Genomic DNA, 23,216 nt, shown 5'->3' with positions numbered 1-23,216 from the left:
TTTCCCCAATGACATTTGAAAAGAATGGTATTGCAATAGCATCACTGAAGCTAAGACATAAATCCAATACGCAATAGAGGAACTCTAATTGTTGAACTGATATTATGACTTCTATGGAGCTGGACAATCCTCTACAGTCTAACACTCCCATTTCTACTACTGTGGAGGCTAAAAAGCAACAAAAGAATAGGAAAAACAATTACAATGGATTATGTAAACAAAGGATTTGGCCAGAAGTTTACCCATCTGCTTGCAATAGATATTTCCAGAACATTGGCAATCTAATGAGATGAGCATATTCATTAGGGGCCTATGCACTTCTGGCGAACTTCTTTGCAAAATATAGACATGGCATTGTTCACAGTGGGATGTTCAACTTGATCTTACCAACTAATGCTCATGCTTCACGCGTGCTTTTACCTGGGTATTACTTTACAATCTTAGAATGATTTATGGATTACATGATTAGTGGTCGATAAATGGTAAAATTACAGCCATTGCATATATGCGAAGGTAATAATGAAAATTCACTAAAATGTGGACTGGAGAACTGGCTTTCTAGATGCGGCGTATAAAAAATTAGAATGAATTATCTTGGCGATGGAATTCAGCTTCTTCTTCTTCTTCTTTTTTTTTTTTACCAAGGATGTAGCACGAGCTTGGTCCCGAGAAGTGAAATTTTTTTCTTTTTTCATTCATTTTTTTCATATTCTTAATTTAAAAAAAAAAAAATCACAACATCACTAGAAAAAACTTCCTTAATCACTAAGTTAAAAATAAAATAAAAAAAAATAAAAGAAGAGAGAGAGATTCGGGACCCTCTATTGGTGAGTTTAGTATTTCTGTATTTTAATTTCAGAATGTTCACATAAATTAAATGCACGATTATAAGGCTTGCAAGCTTATTAGTCCAAAGTTATCCACTCAAGATTCTTATTCAGGTACAATCAGAATTTAGTTGTCATTGTCGGATTTCATTGATGCTATAGAAGTTAAATGCACGAAACTGAAATGTGAAATACGCTACTCCTCAAGAAGACAATGTCCGTAGGCATATTGGGAGAGTATAATTATCAAAGTACATGGAATAACAAAGTCTTTGTGAATTTGCAAGGATGTACTGAAGGCTTCAGCATTTAACTAGCCCATCACGTCTTTGTGAATAATTTTTTTTTTTTTTTCTTTTTTTCACGTACTCAAACACCCAAACTCCCTCGTCAATTCACCCTTGAAGTGGAATTTGACTCATTTCCATGCATTGTAGGGGTGAGCACCGACTTAGTCGGAGTCGAATTCTTCTAAATCCGACTCCGACTCCAACTTGTCGAAACAAAGTCAGATTTGAGCTTTCAACTTTAAACTTTTGTTTCTAACTTAATCATATACTAAACTTTCTAATGTTTAATTACATGTTGTTATACTTTAGTAAACTAGTATTATATGTTATTAACTTATTTTACGAGACTTATTTAAATACTAATATCTAACTTATTTCAGTATTTGATTATGTATGATAGTAATTTTATGATGTTTACATATACTAAACCATCATTAGTCTATTTATATTATAGTACAAGTATATTATTAAATTTAACTATAAAAGTTCAAGTTATATAATTATATAACTATACTAGTATATATGATAAATATATAGATAAATACATATCTTTGTAACATATATATAATATCAGAGTCAGATTCAGAGTTGAAGTAAGACTCGGATGGCGAAGCTAGAGTCGAAGTCGGAGCATAAAGTCAGAGTCGGATCGGATCGGAGTTGAAGTCGGTCCAATGACACCTTGAACTCTGACTCTAACTAAAAAATTAAAAATAAAATCCGAACGGTATTGGGAGTCCAAGCGGAGCTAGACTCGGAGTCGGATTTTCAGGCAACCCTATCCAAAAAATCATGAAAGTGACTTTCAGCCATAAATAACTTGGCTGGTGCAATTTTGGCTACAACAACAACATTTCTAAACTTGTTATAAATGGCTTCGCTTCTTATTGCAGGCTATTTACTGACTGCGAATAAAGTATCGTGTAATAGTAAGCCATCATTATTTTTCAGAACAATGGTTCTTACGATTATCTGAGTTTAGATTAGAGAGCTTTAAAACACCCCTCAAAATGGTACTTTTACCTCTACAACCGAGAGGTTAAGGAATGACGACTGCCTTAAAAAGTAGACATACAACATAGCAGGAAAGAACTAACAAGTGAGTCACCTACAAAAACTAGAGTTCCTAGCTTTGCACAACAAATGGAACAGTAGGACCATAAGTTGATTTCCTTATTCCAAGCTCGAGGAAATAGAACAGTAGAACAATAGAACAGTACGACTAGTTTCAATTCATAATTCCAACCTTAAGTTAGGGCAAGTTTGGTTCCTCAACTCATCTAACTCATCTCATCTAATAATTACAACTTTTTCAAATTTCAACCTAAAATATAATAAACAATTTAACTTTTTCAAATTTTAAAATAATAATAATATTAAAAAAATAATATTCTAATAATATTTTATTCAACTTTCATCTCATCTCAACATCCAAACGCAGCTTAGCTTCCATTAGGAATCGAGACAATCAGAACTTCATGAAGTCTATTGAACCAAGATAGATATTTCCTTATTTTTTCGATGTGACATAACAGAATTGCCAATCACCAAAGAATTTCATCTTTAGCATGTGTGAATCAACATGTATAGGCTCTATAACACTCCAATAAAATATTATAAAGAGCAAAAACTTCTCATTCTTAAACAATGTGGGATCTTATACATTACTTACCCTTATCACTTATCAGAATAGGATATCACAATCTCGTCACTTATATTCCTGATGTTCTCATTGGGCCAATCTATCGTAGGTGACATGGCTCAAGTCCCACATTTCTAATTGGGATAGGCTCTAATATCATTTGTAAAGCCTCAATAGAAGGCCAAAGTCACATGACCAATACTCTAAAATGACTAGCCAATGATATAATTGGAGTCTTAATGGAATATTATAAAGAGCAAGAATTTATCATTCCCCAATGTTTCTTTATCGGCATTAGGTATCTGGGAATAGCGTCTCGACTAATCCCAAGAGTGCACAAGCTATCAGTAAAGAGTTTCCTGCAAGTGCACCTCGGGTAATTCAATGATAAAATTCTCCAATCCGATAACCCCTAGGGATTGTTTGCAGCCAAGGAGATTTGAACCTTAGACTTGAGGGGAGCATATCCTCAAGCCCAAAGCCTTTACCACTTGAGCCAACTACTAGGGGTTAATCCTTCTTAAGTAATGTAGGATCCTATACACCATCTACCATTATCACTTATCAGAATACCTATCACTTATCAGAATGGGATATCATCGGCTCAATCATTTAATTGCTTCCAGGCATAGTAGCATTTTGATAAAATACATAAATAGTTTGTTAATAAGAATAAGCACTCATACAATGAACATTATAACTTCCACCAAACACGATAAGAAAAAAATAAAAGAACGGCTAAAAAAAATCACCTAACCTTATTGTAAGCAGTCCTCCCCTTGCTTTCCACTTTCTCACACACTGAATAATACCAATGAAAATTACATACAACATCTGTCAGATTTTGTCATCAGTAACTCTTTCTATAAATCAAGAAAATTAAAAAAGTAATCTTGCCCCTAACTCATCTTAAACAAAGCCCATCCAAGGGATAGCAAGCAAATGAGAATACTTTCACATGATAGACTTAACAGCTTGTCGGATTGGCATATTTGTAGGGAAAAGAGAGGATGCAAGAAAGGGACCAATCCTACTCATTCTCTGCATTTTCTAGAGTGGAAAACTCCACACCACCTAAGGCATAATTTTACCCATTTTGCTCTTCACCTGAAAGTGGAAGGATTTGGGCCAAAAGGACAAGTTCCAACCGTTATTTTTCCACAAACACTAACATACCAACAGCAGAAGAAGGGGAAAAAGGCAAAAGAAAGAATAGAATCGAATATATATATATATATATATGGGGTATACTTTATTTACCATTGTCTACAATATAAGATAACTAGTTAGATCACCTTTCCCTTCTAAACATCCAAACAACAAGAGAAAAAGTCCCCATCTTTTCGGTCTCGTTTAGTTACACAGATCAGATGAAATGAGATAAGATGAGATGAAAGTTGAACAAAATATTATTAGAATATAATTTTTAATATTATTTGTGTTTTGAAATTTGAAAATGTAGAATTGTTTGTTGTATTTTGTGTGAGAGGTTGGGAAAGTAGTAATGATTAAATGAGATGAGTGAGATGGTTTGTATAACCAAACGAGGCCATCTCCCTAAAAACAGATCCTATCCTCTCCTCTTTCTCCCTCCCAAAATACCAAGCATTAGTGTGCAATTTAGCCTCTCAAGATTAAGTATATGACTCTGTTATGCAATTATTACCTAACTAAAATCCACAACTTGAGAAGATTATAACAATTTATCAAGGACAAAAAGACCAATAAAAATGGAAATATGAAGATGAATTTGATACCTTTCATGCTAAATTGGCGGAGTCCTTTTTCTTCTTGCTACTGTTTAGAAACTGATACTCAGTAAGAATTAAAGTTGAAAAAAGATGCTGCATTCTTCTCATTACTAAAAAAATTAAAACTAAGCTTTTACTCATCAAAAGAAGAATTACAAATTTAAACAAAATCTTTGAAGAAACATAAAGCAACTAATCATCGATTATAACTAAAGGTTGAAAAATTCACATCTACATTTTGGCTTTATCAAGCTCACTTTAATGGGGCTCTCGTCTTCACCTCCCAAGTACTTGGATTATGCTTTCTACGCTTGAAAAAGATTATCAAGCTCGCTCATGTCTAAATGATGTCAAATAGATGATCCATCTTAACAATGTACACAATTGTGGTTAAAGAAAAACATGATTTTTTTTGTTAGAATTGAGATGAAAGTTGAATAAATTATTGTTAGAATATTATTATTATTTTGAGATTCGAAAAAGTTGAATTATTTATTATATTTTATCTTAAAATTTTAAAAAAATTATAATAATTAGATGAGATGAGACGAGTTAAGATGAGTTGAATAACTAAACTTGCCCTAAACTCAAAAGTAAATATTGAAGCATCGGTCTCTGTCCCGAATCCCATACGCTCGGGTTAAAATGACAAATTATTCAATGAGTTTCACTTTTTGTAAAAGAAGAAAAAAAAAAAGTACTTGAGCTTTCTAATTTTTGGCTTATTACCTTTTCAGTTCCTTTTATTATTATTATTATTACTATTATTTTATTACCTTTTCAGTTCTTACTACGCAAGTTAAAATTTCTGACTCGCAGATAATTATATCATCGTGTGCAAACGATAAAAGCGATGCCAATTTTTCAGAATAATAAAAATTAGAAACATTATAAAATTAAAATATGCTTTTACAACATATCATTGCTCCTACTGGAGCCAGTTCAGTTGCGCTCTGAACTAAAAAACTGAAACCACTACAAGCTAAGTGACAGACCAATGTCAGTTATGATTGTGCAAGACTAGTCTATTTAGCACTTGTATAAATCAGTACTCAGATCGATCAGTAGTGACTTTCCAAATCAGTACTCAAATTTCCAAGATCAATCAGTTTTATAATCTTTAGATACTTGAAATAGAAAACAAATCAAACATAATTGACAGGGGAAACCCAACACTTATTCATGCAAACCAGAGATGTTGGATATTATAGTTACTCCAACAACTTAAGGACCTGCTCTCTTGTGGAACTCCATAACCCAGCTGTAGTCAGCACAGCATATGACCTCACAGCCAGAAAACCCAGATTTTAAAGCTAATGCCTCGAACTCTTTTTGTGTCCTCTCTTTTCCTCCAGGGCATTGAGCTAACATAAACAAATCTTGCTCAAAGACGATATTTGATAAAACATTACTCTCGGGAGCCTCAGGAAGAATTAATTCCACAATGATCACTTTTCCAGATTTGGGTAGTGCTTTCCAGCAGTTTTTGAGAAGTCTTAAGCAATGCTCATCACTCCAATCATGGAGTATCCACTGCAAAAGTTTCAATGTTTCAACAACTAATGAATACAACTATTAAAGAATCAGATGAAGAAATAACATAATATATAGTTTAGCCTCTCTCACTTTGCAGACCAAGACAAAAAACTGCATAGTCTGATCACAGTAGTAACGGCCTGCACCTGATTACCAGTCTACCCATGCATTCAATAATGCCAAAGGTCCTAAATAATTATGTTTATGTTTCCTCAGAGTACAACATCATGTGACAACCGAGAAAGAGCCATCTGGGGAGAATCCCAGAGGTGGTTTGGATTGACAGGTTTTGTACAAGGAAAAATATAGTTACAAGCATAATAATGCATTAATCTGTATATCAACATTATGTGATTGGTTAAAAAATAGATTTTATTGAAAACATTGTTAATTTAAATTTAAGTATGAATAAATCAGTATTAGTACACAGATTAGTGCGCGATTATGCTTGTATCTAGCAAAACTCTTTGTACAATATAACTTCTGTTTAGAACCCTACTACGGCCACCGCTGGGTTCCTGCTAGGCTAAAAAAATTCTTTTTTTTTTTACATCATTTTTTTAATACTTTTAAATATTTAAAAAAATATTTTAATACTTTTAAATATTTAAAAAAATATAAAAAATTTATAATAATATTAAATAATTTTTTCTTAACCACTAAGAAAGAGAAAAAAATAAAAAGCTGCGCTCCCAACGAGATCCCCCGCTTATTATTCCTTCTGTTTATTATCCATATCCTATTATCCCAAAGTAATGTTGGTCTTTGAAATTATTAATATTAGTCTGTACGACATTAGCTAGACGGTTATTTGACTTGAACAACAGAATAAAAGCTATAAAACCAAGTATATTTAAGGGCTAGCAGAATTACGGGGACTTACCTTCAGGAAAATGGCATCTCCACGTGGAACATTATCAAACATGTCTCCCCCAACATGCTCCACACCTACACCATCAAATGCTCTATGAATAAGTTATAGTTAATCTTGTCTCATCAATGCTGGTTGTGAGCAGCGACAATCTGATCCAATCGGGAGTTGCATCAAGGCTGTTTGGCAGCAAGTTGAGTAATGGGATAACCATCATATTTGAGATAATGATATTAACGAAGACAGGTGAGTAATGGGATAGCCAGACACATCAACAGAGAACTTATACGTTTATTTATATTTACATCTTAATTGTGTCAAGAAACTCTTCAACCAGAGAAGGAACTAAAATTAGTACCTGGAAAAGAAGGTGCATCAGCTAAAACATGAGGCAGATCAAAATTGATGCCCTTGATTTGAGGATACGTGGAAGTGATTCTGTTCAGGGTAACACCAACTCCACCACCAACATCAACCAACACTTTGAGGCCTTCAAACCCTTTGTACACATCAAGTATCTTCTTCATGATCAAGATAGTGTGGTTTGACATGGCTTGGTTGAATACCCGATTGAACCTTTCGTCTTTACCTGGGTATTCAAAAGCTGTCATTCCATGGGCCCTGTTGAAAGGAATCCCCCCCTCTAGTATGGCATCATTCATGTGGTACCTGATTAAAAGATGCCCCCAAATAAGCCTACAATAGTACCATTAAATAAACTAAACGCAATAGATATTAAAATACTATAAAATTCAATGTTATTTCACTGAGGACTTTTGTCAAGTATACTGGTGCGGGGCTGGTAATGTTTGGACACACAGATGAGACATGAGATTCTCAAAATTATCAAAATTTTTGACAATTTCATTTTCAAACATCACTCAAATATAAATATTTTATAATTTAAAATTTTCAATTTTTCAACTTTTCAACTTTTTCATCTAATCATTACTTAATAATTATCCAAACATAAAAATCAATACAACTCTTATAAATTTCAAAATAAAACACAAAAATCAATATAACTTTTAAAACTTCAAAACAAAAATAATTTTAAAAAAATAATATTCAAACAATTTTTTTAACTTGATAATTTATTCAACTTTCTCTCTCTTTCATTTTCCAAAATCTAATAAAATATCTCTCCACTCAAACTATTTTATAACTACTATTTTGACGTGCACTTAAGGGTCTATCTGTTTGGCAACACAATCGTTCTTAAACATTTTCAAACATTCTCATACATATATTTTTTCCCTAAACGTCACTCAAATATAAAATACTTTTTAATTCTAGATTTTTAAGTTTTTCGTCTAATCATTATAACTTTCCTAAATTTCTCAACAAAATACAAAAAAATATTATTCTTTCAAATTTTAAAATACAAAAATATTAAAAAATAATATTCAAATAATTTTTAATTTTATAATTTTTTTATTCAAAATTTTCTCTCTACTTTCTCAAAAATTTAATAAAATATTTTAATTCGAATCATTTCGTTATTATTTACACATTTACTAAGATATTTAAGTATCCAAATGGATCCTAAAAGTGTCCCTCAATGTTACTCTAGTGCAATTGCACTTTGTTTCCTTTTTTCTTTCAGTCATTTTTTAAATATCTTTAACTAATTTTTAAAAAAATATACAAATTTACTAGTAGAAATTTTATTAATCATTAATAAAATAAATTAAATTAAATTAACAGTTAAAATGAAGGGGCAAAACTACGAAGCCACTTATCATTTTCCTCTTTAGAATAAGTAAAGCGATAGGTACCAACGAAGTTTACTTCGAATTTCTACCGAATTGTGTTTTCTTTTTGTATTTGTATATTTCTGTTTTATTATTTTAATAAAAAAAACATACACAAAAAATATTTTTAAAAAATAAACATAATATCTTTATTTAATTTTTGAGATGAGATGGAATTAATTGAAATAAAAATTAAATAAAATATTATTAAAATATATTGATTTATGATTATTTTTATTTTAAAATTTTAAAAAATTAAATAATTTATATTATTTTATATAAAAATTTTAAAAAAATTATCATGATAATATAAAATAATAAAGTTCTAATATAAATAATTATTTTTATATATTTTATTAATGTGATTAATTAAAGTAATTATTTTATATTAAAAAATAAAATAATTAATTATATTAATAGAGTAGGTAAAAAAATATATAAAAATAATTATATATAAAATTTTTAAAATACGATGATACGAGATAAAAAATTATATGAGGCAGACATTAGGATCTGACAGAAGTCAAATCATTTCCAGCCTAAACCGTTGCTGAAAGGGAAAGTCAATTCATTTCCAAGCTTAACCATACTATACCTGAAAGGGTTAAGTATTGCTCTAACAGGATGTATTAAAACGACAGGAAAAAAAAAAAAAAAAACACACCAAACATTGTTTCAGCGATCACTACCAACTCTCCGTGAAGACCTTGTCGTGGTGCAACAGGAAAAGAGGACCAACAGAGCCCCCATTAGGATTCTTAACAAGGAACTTGCAAATGGGTGCCACACCATACAGTCTCTCAATCTCTCCGTCCTCTCTGGTCCGGAGGGAGTACTTGAGTATGGAATAGCTCGCCAACAGCCGTAGCATCCGGTCCAGCAGAACCGGCGTGTCCGGATTCTTTGTGGGTAGCCGAGCCGCGATCTCAGAAGGTGAGAGGAACACGCCGGTGCCGGCATCTGAGATTATGTCGATGAGGTTGAGCTCAAGGGCAGACTTCAGAACCATCGGAAGTATCACCGCGTTCGCTAACCGGACGGCAAATTTGCCCACTTCTTCTTCTTCATTAAGTTCTTGTTGTTGGGCTATCGGGATCGCGTTGTTTTTCTCGGAGAAACTCATGACTTGTGCAGAGGAAGTGAGTGACAATCCGAGAACCAGACGAGCAGAGAGGGATAAGTTTGGATAGAGAGAGAGTGTTTGGACGTGCTTTCAGGAAAGAAACGTCAGAATTTTTATGGACCTTATACGTGTTGCTTTATCTTGATCAACACTAATCCTTTATTAGATTTGACATATGATAATAAAATATTATTATTTTTATTCTAATTTTAATATTCATATGTTACGAACCAACATTCATATCTTATTCTTGACTTTGTCGAGAGTGTCAACTTGTCCACATTTGCCCATAGCTTTCGATTAAGTAAATGTAAATTTAATAAAAATTTAACTAATAAAATTTAAAAATAAACCACATTGAATTATTCAATTTTAAAAAACTTAGCTTTTAACTACAAAAAATTAAAGATGTCGATCATGTTTGATTAATATTGTAGCGGGGCCAAATAAATAAAGAACTATTTATTTTTTATTTTTTATTTTTTTTATTTTTTTATCTGGACTCTCTCTCCCATGTTTTCTCCATTTTCTTTCTATCCAAACTATTTTCTTTCTGTCGAAACTTTCTCTATTTTCTTTTTACTGAAACTCCTCTTCTCTTTCTCACCATTTTCCTTTTACACAAACTCCTCTTTTCTTCCTCTCTATTTTCTTGTCTTCTTGTCGTTCACACTCACCAGGTAAGATTTCCTTTGCACGAAAATGAGAAAAGAAAAAAAGTCTTGAGTTCTACCAAGATCTGGGCCGAAGTACCAGTCCTTCATTGCAGCAGCTTGCGTTTCGTCCTTATGGTAAAAGCTTTTTGCAGTTGATTGTACCTGCATGCCAAATACTGGGTAACATTACTTTCAGCTCCAAAATGCCAAATACTGCTTTCAAAGCACTGGCGAATTTGGACCTGCATCTTCAATCCAATAATGGTCATGTAAATGTTGAATAGTTTGCCACCATTCATTGTTGGGGATTACGATCGATTCCAATTGATTATACCTGCATCTTGAATAGTTCGCCTTCTACCCTCCAATGCGATTAAATCACTCTATTTCGTGCACTGTTTTTTTTTTTTTTTTTTTTTTTTTTTTTTTTTGAGGATTCGAAATGACAATTTTAGATATGGTGCAGAGTGGTTTTACAGACGAAATATTGTTTACAAAGAAAAGATATTTGCAATCGTGAATTATACAACTGCAGCATAATCGCTTTGAAAAAATGAATAACATATGAGATTCACATGAAAAAAATTAATTTTTTAATAGAATACTTTACTATTTTTTAAAGAGATTATGCGATGTTTACGTACAGAATTACTAAATGTTTATTAACTCAGAAAAAATATTATTAAATTTGTGGTTTTGTGAATGTATTCATAGGCAGTTTGGTTTCAATTAATAGAAAAAAATTTTTGAAAATATTATAAATTTATAATTTGTTATTATTATTTTAACTAATAAATGGATAATTCAATGTAAAAATAAATTTTGAGTGGAATAGCCAAATGTAAAATCATGTCATATTATGTAAATTTTATATTTGTATTTGCATAATACAATGAGGATGCTCTAAAGTAAGGATGGTGCATTCTACAATATCTTTAATCCCCATCAACTCAAGTCTTGAAGTTGAAATATTTCCAGCGGGTCCATTTTTTCAAGCTAAAGTGGGATGCATGTCATCTTTGACCTGAAGGAATATTTTAGCTACTAGACATTTACTGGGAAAAGGCACAATGTGAAGGATAGGAAATGACATAGGTGAAAATTTGGAAGAACAAATATCTCCCTCAATCAACTACTGCAAGAGTTCAAAGTGTAGTTAACCTGTTAGAGGATAATGCGACGGTGTAAGAACGAATTGATCCTAATACTAAGCAATGGAACTCAAACCTTATTGATGAAATTTTCTCTAGTCAGGAAGCAGTAATTATTAAATATATACCTTTAAGTTGTAGCAACATATCTGACAGATCAGAAATGTTTTGGGATCCGAATTTCTGTCCCGTAAGCTTTTTTGTTTTATTTAATGATTAAGAAAGTGTTTTTTAGTAATATTGTGAATTTTTTAAAAAAATATTTAAGAATATAAAAAAAATGAATGAAAAAAAATAAAAAATAATTTTTTTTTTTGCCTTATTCGGTGGCTTCTCGAGCTACATCTCTAGAGGGACGTAGCATTACTCCTGACAGATTATTGTGGAAAGGTACTTGAAATGACAAATTTACAGTTAGAAGCGCTTATCATTTACACAAGGACCTACTCGAGTACTCTAAGGGCCAAAACTCTACTAGTCTGGGTCGAAGCAAGATGTGAAATGCTATTTGGAAGTTGAATGTTACTCCAGTAGACAAAACTTTCCTATGGAAGGCTCGTAGAGAATGTCTCCCTACCAATCTCAATTTTTTTTTAAGAGGAAGGTTGTGGAAAAGCCAATTTGCCTTATCTGTTTGGAGGGAGAGGAATCAATGGCCCATGTATCGTGGAGCTGTCATGCAACTCAAGATGTGTAGAGCCAATGTTCCAAAAAGATGCAAAAGTAATCTGATTTGAAGCATTGTTTTCAAGAACTGTTTGAGGAGATGTGCAACCATACAGAGAATTAACTCTTGAAGGAATTTGCTGTGATCTCTAGAAGAATTTGGCAGAGGAGGAATAATTATATATTTAACCAATCTTTTATGCATCCTAATACAGTGGTGAAGCAGGCTGTAGAGGATTTAACTTGAGAGATGGTTTTGGAAGGTTTGGAAAAAATTGATTACCGCAGCCACAGTAAACGAGATGGTACTGCAAAAGAAAGAAGTACGAGTCCTGTAGCCGGCTTTAATATTGTACGATATCTTAACCTCTTTGAGTGAAGATGAGAAAAATGAATTTTTGAGTGTTGTAATGTGGAGATCAAATGGAAACAGTACAACCTTCTGTTTGATGGAGACCTATTAGATTATGATTGTGACCAAGTTTTAGAGTCTCCTGATTGGGCTTAGGGAAAGTTTATAATGTTTCTTCATCAATATGGCATAGGCCAGGCTTCATTTTAATTATATAGACTGAGGATTAAGCACGGCAAATACGGATATGACGAGTTTCCCTCCAGTGTAGCCTTTAAAGAAGAGCTTGTTAATGTTGGGGAGTATATGATTGCTTAATGGGACGTTGGCCCCAATATTGAAGGACTTGCTTTGCAAGCATGAGGATGTTTGTGTTGACTCTATTAATGTAAGTCCAACATTGAAAAATTTACTTAATGAATCTGTTATGTGATTGCATATGGCAGGAAAAACCACTATATAGTGACTGTCACCGATGAATTGCTTCTCTATTGGTGGGGAAGCTTACAAATCTTAGAACTCTACTGCGGAGAGTTGCAGAGGTTTACTTTGGCATTAAAGTTGGAAATAAATAAGCCGATGCCACTGGTGAACTCAATGAAGAAATCAGGATGCTTGAAGAGAAACGTGATCGCATAGCATCTGCAAAATTAGGCAACATCAAAGAATGCCTTGAACGAGGTTTGGTGCTGAAGTTGGACAAAACTGCAGGTAATAGACTGTTATAAAATGTACAACATATGGTTCTTGTGTTTTGATTCGATGTTGATGTTCTTATTATTATTAACTCTTCGGCATTCATCTGCGCGCCCATTTATGTATCAAGAAGTTTTTGGATAACGTTTTGCATGATTTGTTATTTACATTAAGATGAACAAGTTGGAAATCAGTTCTCTGTCGTATTATGATTTTATAGAGTTTTAGTAAACGAAAGGTAGAATTTGAAAACAACCACTGGGTTGCTTTTATAATATCCCATACCCTACATATATGATAGCCAAGAAGCTGGAAATAACAAGTGATATGCTTTTTCTTGATAGTCATAGCTGGATGGAAATAACAAATATATATGTAAAAAATATCAGCTTGTTGATGATCATAGCTGCATGTAGGAGTTTCTTAATTTCATCATACTGATGCGCCATGCAATATTTAAGACAACTCTCATAGTAGTATTCCTTGAAAGAATGCAACTATATATGGGAAAAAAGGGCAGAGCTTGCATTTGCGAATCCATGACATTTGAAAGCATAAAATGCACATTTATAGCTAGCCCTTTTGTTTTTACAGCAAGATAATCTTCTTTCACGATAGATCATGTTAGATAGCTTCATTGCTCTTGTTCCATTGTAACCCCAAGATGCATAAGGTTCAAGGATAAGCTAAAGATCAGGTAACACACCATTGATCATTATAATTTGATTGCAATGGCCACGTAGCTACCGGATCTAAAATCTTATAGCCCCTCTAATTTCAACCTGGCCATGGACAAGTTGCTACTTTCACCGTTTAGAGTGACTTGGTTTCAAGAATCAACCATCCTGAACATGCATGTTTAATTAATGCAACTTATATATATTTATATTATGGGGTTATCTATGGAGGCTATAGCTGAAATGGTGGCTTTCTATAGATCATCGTCTCTCTTCGGCTTTCCCCATTGACATTTGAAAATAATGGTATTGCAATAGCAACACTGAAGCTAAGACATAAATCCAATACGCAATACAGGAACTCTAATTGTTGAACTGATATTATGACTTCTATGGAGCTGGACAATCCTCTACAGTCTAACACTCCCATTTCTACTACAGTGGAGGCTAAAAAGCAACAAAAGAATAGGATAAACAATTACAATGGATTATGTAAACAAAGGATTTGGCCAGAAGTTTACCCATCTGCTTGCAATAGATATTTCCAGAACGTTGGCAATCTAATGAGATCAGCATATTCATTAGGCCCTATGCACTTCTGGCGAACTTCTTTGCAAAATATAGACATGGCATTGTTCACAGTGGGATGTTCAACTTGATCTTACCAACTAATGCTCATGCTTCACGCGTGCTTTTAGAATTCCAGGAAGTGGTGGCGAGGTGGGAGGCCTAACTGAAGTGTTTGACACTGAAGGAAGAGGAATCTGTGGTTGATGCACACCCGACAAGCTAGAACCTTCGCCTCCATCTGCAGAGAAATTGTGCACCATATCATCAACCTGTGGTCTTTCACAAAATTTCATTGCCTTTAGAACATAGTTGTCATCATGGAGCTCAAATGGGGTGCTGTAAGACCAAACATAATGAAATAGTTAGTAACCATTAATTGTCAGTGGGAGCTGAAATGGCAAGAAATATTGCGTGCTCAGATGGCTCATTACCTGTTGAAGTCAAAATGCACCAGCTGCATATCCTCTGATATTTCCACCTCGACAGTTGCATGAGGTCGTGTCTACAGTTCCCAAATATCAGGAAAATAAATAAATAAAGCATGAGAAAGTAACTGGAAAATCTAAGACAGGAAAGATAAATGTCAACAATTTTACAATGCTCTGTAACTCATGATACATGCAATGAATCTATTTGTTCAAGAATAACGCAACTAAATCATTAAAAAGCATGGAGAAGGTGTCTGTGTGAAGGTAATTCGTTTGAGCAAGAACTAATTGGCCCAACTACTCCTAAACCTTTAGTAGGATTTCTTATACAGAATTGGGGAAGGCATTAATGGAAAACCTTAAAAAAACAGTAGCAACTTTCTAATCACTTCACAGAATGGGGATAATTATGGTACAAGGTCAATGGTGAGAAGAAATATACCTGAACAAGAATAAAAGGTAAAGCCACACCTCCACTTGGAGCATTCCCAGAGCTGTACAATTGCTCATTTCGCTGTATCAGGTTCTGAAGACCTATGAACTTGATGGAAGGAGACAAGAACCACCGAGCAGACATGATAAGTAGCTGTTATCATGTTCTTACCCTTTTTTTGGTTACTTTACTGAACTAAACAAAGTTAACTAAAGAGGAGAGAAGAAAAAAAACTTTTCACTAAAGCATGCGGTAAGAACAAATTCAATCCCAAGTAATGATATGCATAACAGATAGAGATAGTCATACTTGTTCCTGCAGTTCTTGCAAATATGCGGCTTTCTTTTCAATTCTGTTTCTGAGTCCCAGACGCTCTGTCTGCATCCATTAAATTTAAGGAGTTGTTTAAGCTTATATTGAATCTAGGATAATGATTAGAAAATAAACACAATTTACATAAGATATAAAAAAACAAACTGCAGTCAGACCTTCAATTCTTCAATATCGTTCAGGCTAGTACGAGGCAGACCTTTCCATTGTATCTCTTTTTTGTCCTTAGAAATGATATCCATCGCCATGAGAACATTCAGGGCGTCATACACCCTTCTTCGAATGTTTTTCTCATCATATTGTTGCTGTCAAATATAAGTTCAAATTACCAAAAAATAAAGAGTTGCATTCTTAAGTTGTACTTTTACCCTTGTACATTTGGACAGATGGAAAACAAATGCATGGATAAAGACTAGCAAACCTGATCTGGGGATGTGACACTATTGCCAGGATCAGCAAACTCTGCCACAAGTTCATCCGCTACCTGGGTATTACTTTACAATCTTAGAATGATTTATGGATTCATGATTAGGGGTCGATAAATGGTAAAATTACAGCCATTGCATATATGCGAAGGAAATAATGAAAATTCACTAAAATGTGGACTGGAGAACTGGCTTTCTAGATGTGGAGTATAAAAAATTAGAATGAATTATCTTGGCGATGGAATACAGCTTTCTTTTTTTTATATTCGCCGAGGATGTAGAACGAGCTTGGTCCCGAGAAGTGAAATTTTTCTTTTTTCCTTCATTTTTTTATATTCTTATTTTAAAAAATAAAAAATAAAAAAATCACAACATCACTAGAAAACACTTCCTTAATCACTAAGTTAAAAAAAAAAAAAAAAGGGATTCGGGACCCTCTATTGGTGAGTTTAGTATTTCTGTATTTTAATTTCAGAATGTTCATATAAATTAAATGATTATAAGGCTTGCAAGCTTATTAGTCCAAAGTTATTCACTCAAGATTATTATTCAGGTACAATCAGACTTTAGTAGTCATTGTGGGATTTCATTGATGCTATAGAAGTTAAATGCACGAAAATGAAATGTGAAATACGCTACTCCTCAAGAAGACAATGTCCGTAGGCATTATTGGGAGAGTATAATTATCAAAGTATATGGAATTACAAAGTCCATGGGCATTATCATGGGGAAAAAGAAAGTTGCAAGGATGTACTAAAGGCTTCAGCATTCAACTAACCCATCACATCTTTGTAAATAGTTTTTTTTTTTTTTTCCCGCACTCAAACACCCAAACTCCCTCATCAATTCACCCTTGGAAGTGGAATTTGAATCATTTCCATGCACTGTAGGGGTGAGCACTGACTTAGTCAGAGTCAGATTCCCCTAAATCCGACTCTGACTCCGACTCCGATTTGTCGAAGCAGAGTCAGATTTGGGCTTTCAACTTTGGGCTTCTGTTTTTTAGCTTCATATTTAGCCCATTTAAAAAGATTTTTTTTTGCGGGCTTTCAAATATCAATTTTTCGAAAAAATTAAAATCTAAAACTAAATCATTCACTGCTAATTTACTTCTAAACTAATATCTAACTTATTTTTATAATAAACTTATACTATAGTATCTAATTACATGTTATCATACTATAGCATCACATATTATTTTTAGTGTCTAATTACATGTTATTATACTATAGTATTACATGTTATTATACTATACTAGTATCTAAGTTATTTATAACTTATTTCTACACTAGACTTATTTTTAGTATCTAAACATTTTATTATACTTTAGTAAATTGGTATTATGTGTTATTAACTTATTATACTAGACTTATTACTTATTTCTATACAAGACTTATACTATAGTGTCTAATTACATGTTATTATACATTAGTATTACATATTATTATACTAATGTCTAACTTATTTCTAACTTAATCATATACTAGACTTTCTAATGTCTAATTACATGTTGTTATACTTTAGTAAACTAGTATTATATGTTATTAACTTATTTTACTAGACTTATTTAAATACTAATATCTAACTAATTTCAGTACTTGATTATGTATGATAGCAATTTTATGATGTTTACATATACTAAACCATCATTAGTCTATTTATATTATAGTACAAGTATATTATTAAATTTAACTATAAAAGTTTGAGTTATATAATTATATAACTATAATAGTATATATGATAAATATATAGATAAATACATATCTTTGTAATATATATACAATATCAGAGTCAGATTCAGAGTTGAAGTAAGACTTGGATGGTGAAGTTAAAGTCAAAGTCGGAGTCAAATCGGATCAAAGTCGAAGTCGGTCCAGTGACACCTCGGACTCCGACTCTAACTAAAAAATTAAAAATAAAAATCCGAACGGTGTTGGGAGTCCGAGCGGAGCCAGACTCGGAGTCGGATTTTTGCACAACCCTAGCCAAAAAATCATGAAAGTGACTTTCAGCCGTAAATAACTTGGCTGGTGCAATTTTGGGTACAACAACAGCATTCCTAAACTTGTTATAAATGGCTTCCCTTCTTATTGCGGGCTATTTACTGACTGCAAATAAAGTACCGTGTAATAGTAAGCCATCATTATTTTTCAGAACAATGGTTCTCACAATTATCTGAGTTTAGATCAGAGAGATTTAAAACACCCCTCAAAATGGTACTTTTACCTCTACAACCGAAAGGTTAAGGAATGAAGACTGCCTTAAAAAGTAGACATACAACATAGCAGGAAAGAACTAACAAGTGAGTCACCTACCAAACTAGAGTTCCCAGCTTTGCACAACAAATGAAACAGTAGGACCATAAGTTGATTTCCTTATTCCAAGCTCGAGGAAATAGAACAGTAGAACAATAGAACAGTATGACTAGTTTCAATTCATAATTCCAAGCTTAAGTAATCTTGGAATTACTTAAAAAAGTAAGTAAAAAGTATGACTAGTTTACTACCTTGGATGGGCTTTGTTTAAGATGAGTTACTGGGCTAGTTTGGCTCCTCAACTTTTCTCAACTCATCTCATCTCATCTATTTTTTTTTTTTTTGATAACCTTGGGTGTCCAGGCCAGCTTACGTGCACCTCAACTAATCCCAAGGGGCCCTGAAATTAACGACCAGGTAAATCCTCCAGTGGCCCTAAGGGGACTCGAACTAGTGACTATTGGGGAGCAAACCCAAGGCCTGACCAATTGAGCTAACCCTCAAGGTTATCTCATCTCATCTAATAATTACAACTTTCTCAAATTTCAACACAAAATATAATAAACAATTCAACTCTTTCAAATTTTAATATAATAATAATATTAAAAAATAATATTCTAACAATATTTTGTTCAACTTTCAACTTTCGTCTCATCTCAACTCAACTCAACTCAATATCCAAACGCAGCTTAGCCTCCATCAAGAATCGAGACAATCAGAACTTCATGAAGTCTATTGAACCAAGATAGATATTTCCTTATTTTTCCGATGTGACATAACAGAATTGCCAATTACCAAAGAATTCCATCATTAGCATGTGTGAATCAACATGCACAGGCTCTATAACACTCCAATGAAATATTATAAAGAGCAAAAACTTCTCATTCTCAAGCAATGTGAGATCTCATACACTACCTACCCTTTATCACTTATCAGAATAGGATATCACAATCTCTTCACTTGTATTCATGATGTCCTCATTGGGCCAATCTGTCGTATGTGACACGGCTCAAGTCCCGCATTTCTAATTGGGATAGACTCTAATATTATTTGTAAAGCCCCAATAGAATGCCAAAGTCACATGATCTATACTCCAAAATGACTAGTCAATGATATAATTAGAGTCCCAATAGAATATTATAAAGAGTAAGAACTTCTCATTCCCAAGAGATGTTTCTTTATCAGCATTGGGTGTCTGGGAATAGCGTCCCGACTAATCTCAAGAGTACACAAGCTATCGGTAAAGAGTTTCCTGCAAGTGCACCTCGAGTAATTCAATGATAAAATTCTCCAATCGGATAGCCCCTAGAGATTGTTTGCAACCAAGGGGATTTGAACCTTAGACTTGGGGGCAGCATATCCCCAAGCCCAAAGCCCTTACCACTTGAACCAACCCCTAGGGGTTAATCCTTCTCAAGCAATGTAGGGTCTCATACACCATCTATCCTTATCACTTCTCATAATACCTAGCACTTATCAGAATGGGGTATCACCGGCTCAATCATTTAATTGCTTCCAGGCATAGTAGCATTTTGATAAAATACATAAATAGTTTGTTAATAAGAATAAGCACTCATACAATGAACATTATAACTTCCACCAAACACGATAAGAAAAAAAATAAAAGAACGACTAAAACAAATCACCTAACCTCATTGTAAGTAGTCCTCCCCTTGCTTTCCACTTTCTCACACACTGAATAATACCAATGAAAATTACATACAACATTAGTCAGATTTTGTCATCGGTAACTCTTTCTATAAATCAAGAAAATCAAAAAAGTAATCTTGCCCCTAACTCATCTTAAACAAAGCCCATCCAAGGGATAGCAAGCAAATGAGAATACTTTCACATGATAGACTTAACAGCTTGTTGGATTGGCATATTTGGAGGGAAAAGAGAGGATGCAAGAAAGGGATCAACCCTACTCATTCTCTGCATTTTCTAGAGTGGAAAACTCCACACCACCTAAGGCATAATTTTACCCATCTTGCTCTTCACCTGAAAGTGGGTGGATTTGGGCCAAAAGGACAAGTTCCAACTGTTATTTTTCCACAAACACCAACATACCAACACCAGAAGAAGGGGAAAAAGGCAAAAGAAAGAATAGAATCGAATATATATTTATATATATATGGGGTATACTTTATTTACCATTGTCTACAATATAAGATAACTAGTTAGATCAACTTTCCCTTCTAAACATCTAGACAACAGGAGAAGAATTCCCCATCTTTTCGGCCTTGTTTAGTTACACTGATGAGATGAGATAAGATAAAAAGAAAGTTGAACAAAATATTATTAAAATATAATTTTTAATATTATTTGTGTTTTGAAATTTGAAAAAGTAGAATTGTTTATTGTATTTTGTGTGAGAGGTTGGGAAAGTTGTAATGATTAGATGAGATGAGAGAGATAGTTTGTGTAACCAAACGAGGCCATCTCCCTAAAAACAGATCCTATCCTCTCCTCTTTCTCCCTCCCAAAATACCAAGCATTAGTGTGCAATTTAGCCTCTCAAGATTAAGTATATGACTCTATTATGCAATTCTTACCTAACTACAATCCACAACTTGAGAATATTATAACAATTTATCAAGGACAAAATGACCAATAAAAATGGAAATATGAAGATGAATCTGATACCTTTCATGCTAAATTGGCGGAGTCCTCTTCCACTCTTATCACCTCCAACAGCACGTTGCCCTCTCTTTTTCTTCTTGCTGCTGTTTAGAAACTGATACTCAGTAAGAAAGTTGAAAAAAGCTGCTGCATTCTTCTCATTACTAAAAAAATTAAAACTAAGCTTTTACTCATCAAAAGAAGAACAACAAATTTAAACAAAATCTTTGAAGAAACATAAAGCAACTAATCATCGATTATAACTAAAGATTGAAAAATTCACATCCACATTTTTGGCTTTATCAAGCTCACTTTAATGGTGCTCTCGTGTACACCTCCCAAGTACTTGGATTATGCTTTCTACGCTTGAAAAAGATTATCAAGCTGCTCAAGTCTAAATGATGTCAAATAGATGATCCATCTTAACAATGTACACAATTGTGGTTAAAGAAAAACATGATTTTTTTGGACGTTCTCAATAAGAATGCTAAACAAGTGAAGAATTTTAAAAATTGCACATTTGGGATCCGAACATATCAAAAAAAATAAAATAAAACCTTCGACCCTCGGGCATAAAGAACCCCAACACACAAAAAAAATCAGAAGAACTAAAAAGGTCATCAAATTTGAAGTCAAATAATTTAGACTCACGCAACAGCGCCTTGCGATCCTGCGTCATCGCCTTGGATGTCGAGATGGTTTAGTCTACACAAAGTGCTGTCACTGGCAGGTGTAGCCATCGTCTGCTCGCTCCGGCTCGATGGTGACCCTATGCTCCGACTGGTGGATACCGATTGACCGGAAATTGAGACAGCGCCACGACCTGGTGGATCCTCCTCCTCATCCTCTCGACTCAATTGCTGGTTCCTCGTCCCCATGGCAGCTCTTTCCAGTAATTATAGTTTCTATTCCCCAAAATTAAACAAAAAAAAAAAAAAACTAATTTAGCCAGAAAAATCAGAAATTATTGGTTTGGAGGAAAATCCAGGTGAGAAACTGGCCACATAACCCAACATTCAAGAAATATAGTGATTAAATGAGAAAAGAAAAAGCGAAATTGTGATGTGTGGTTGGGTTTAGAGTGAAACCCATAAAAGAGCCAACCTCGAGGGGAAGTGGGTATGGAAGAAGTAAGAGGGATGGGCACCAGGAAAAGAAAGTAAGGGGGGTCTCTGCCCTTGTGTTTTTGTGGGCAGAAAGAGTAGGTTTGTGGAGTGGGCTTTGGTCGAAGGATTCAGCAACGGATCGGGGTAGTGGGTATTGGGAGCAGGTAAATGTGGCTATCAAAGAACAGAGGTCAAAGGTTGAAGGAGATGAACCAACTCGGAAGAAGAGGTAGAGAAAACACCAGGGTTCAACTTCAAGCGCACGGGAAAGAGGGAAAATAGCTTGAGGGTTTCGTTTCGATATAGCTACGAATTTATCACAAAAGTAAATAGTTAGGACTCTGGTCAAAAAATGGTTCAATGAAAAAACTTTGTGCCAACTAAAGTCTAAACCCAAAAATATCACATAATTAATACACAAAATCTATGATTTTCCGGTCTAGGATATTAATATAGATAACATATTCTAAATTTATATAAAGATTTCTCTCCCATAAATGAAAATCCACACATGAATATATTTTGGTATATATGTCCCTTAGATTTTTAATATTGTAGTAAACGAGTATAACATTGAGAGAGAGAGACAAAGACACAGAGAGGATATGAACCCTTCTCACTTTTACTTTATGGGTCAAGTTTTTTCTTTTTTTGGCTGAATACTTTATGGGTCAAGTTATAAGATGCCTATATAGCTGCCTTTATCTCTCCTTCTCTTTATCTTTTGGGATAGATTCATAAATAGTGACTATAAAGTAGATTAGTGAAAAAAATTGGGTTTTTAACGTTAATTTATTGAGACAGAAACCACGAAACAGTGTAGTTATTTCCTATGTTTTGTCCGAAAGTGTATGGTACCAAAAGGATGCCAGTTTTTGCTATGCCAAGGCCGGAGACATGAGGCACATCTGTATTGGGTGCTTGATGTCTTTGACAAACCCAGATTTACAAAAGCAAGGAAGATAGAATGTAGATGAGGAAGCTTCCCCCAGCAACAGGAAACCTTAAAGGAAAAAGAGGGTTTATGGTACCAAAAGTTTGTACTTCAACCAAAG

General features: G+C 33.7%; 2 protein-coding genes across 4 annotated transcripts; both read right to left on the bottom strand.

Moving 5' to 3' along the window:
• Positions 1 to 45: 45 nt before the first annotated feature.
• Positions 46 to 22,572, bottom strand: LOC122310510 (transcription factor-like protein DPB). 2 transcript variants are annotated; one of them, XM_043124422.1, is made up of 11 exons: positions 22,160 to 22,568; positions 21,707 to 21,960; positions 21,080 to 21,159; positions 20,085 to 20,128; positions 16,175 to 16,237; positions 15,912 to 16,058; positions 15,733 to 15,801; positions 15,433 to 15,531; positions 14,994 to 15,064; positions 14,658 to 14,898; positions 46 to 387 (listed from the first exon to the last, which is right to left on the bottom strand). In XM_043124422.1, exons 2-10 carry the CDS (start codon positions 21,931 to 21,933, stop codon positions 14,661 to 14,663), a joined length of 1,038 nt encoding a protein of 345 aa, XP_042980356.1. In that variant the 5' UTR covers positions 21,934 to 21,960; positions 22,160 to 22,568; the 3' UTR covers positions 46 to 387; positions 14,658 to 14,660. The 2 variants fall into 2 exon arrangements, with proteins under 2 accessions (XP_042980356.1, XP_042980357.1); XM_043124423.1 differs by lacking the exon at positions 46 to 387 and having other exon boundaries at positions 14,228 to 14,898; positions 21,080 to 21,156; positions 22,160 to 22,572.
• Positions 5,579 to 9,898, bottom strand: LOC122310509 (caffeic acid 3-O-methyltransferase-like). Of its 2 annotated transcripts, none has more exons than XM_043124419.1 (4): positions 9,361 to 9,898; positions 7,276 to 7,586; positions 6,930 to 6,994; positions 5,579 to 6,043 (listed from the first exon to the last, which is right to left on the bottom strand). In XM_043124419.1, the coding sequence occupies exons 1-4, from the start codon at positions 9,792 to 9,794 to the stop codon at positions 5,735 to 5,737; spliced, it is 1,119 nt and encodes a 372-aa protein (XP_042980353.1). In that variant the 5' UTR covers positions 9,795 to 9,898; the 3' UTR covers positions 5,579 to 5,734. The 2 variants fall into 2 exon arrangements, with proteins under 2 accessions (XP_042980353.1, XP_042980355.1); XM_043124421.1 differs by having other exon boundaries at positions 9,336 to 9,505.
• Positions 22,573 to 23,216: the final 644 nt, after the last annotated feature.

This window comes from Carya illinoinensis, chromosome 5 (genome assembly GCF_018687715.1).
Source record: "Carya illinoinensis cultivar Pawnee chromosome 5, C.illinoinensisPawnee_v1, whole genome shotgun sequence".
Classification (NCBI taxonomy): Eukaryota; Viridiplantae; Streptophyta; class Magnoliopsida; order Fagales; family Juglandaceae; genus Carya; species Carya illinoinensis.
The sequence above is the reverse complement of the archived record's forward strand: the minus strand, read 5'-3'. Positions and strand labels throughout refer to the sequence as shown.

Coding starts and splice junctions, on each gene's coding strand:
- LOC122310509 (XM_043124419.1), bottom strand. CDS start 9,794: ATGAGTTTCTCCGAGAAAAACAACGCGATCCCGATAGCCCAACAACAA. Junction 7,587..9,360: donor AAGGTCTTCACGGAGAGTTG/GTAGTGATCGCT, acceptor TCTTTTAATCAG/GTACCACATGAATGATGCCA. Junction 6,044..6,929: donor GAGATGCCATTTTCCTGAAG/GTAAGTCCCCGT, acceptor AAACTTTTGCAG/TGGATACTCCATGATTGGAG.
- LOC122310510 (XM_043124422.1), bottom strand. CDS start 21,933: ATGGGGACGAGGAACCAGCAATTGAGTCGAGAGGATGAGGAGGAGGAT. Junction 21,160..21,706: donor GGATCGCAAGGCGCTGTTGC/GTGAGTCTAAAT, acceptor GTTTCTAAACAG/CAGCAAGAAGAAAAAGAGAG. Junction 16,238..20,084: donor GGAGGACTACTTACAATGAG/GTTAGGTGATTT, acceptor AGTAATACCCAG/GTAGCGGATGAACTTGTGGC.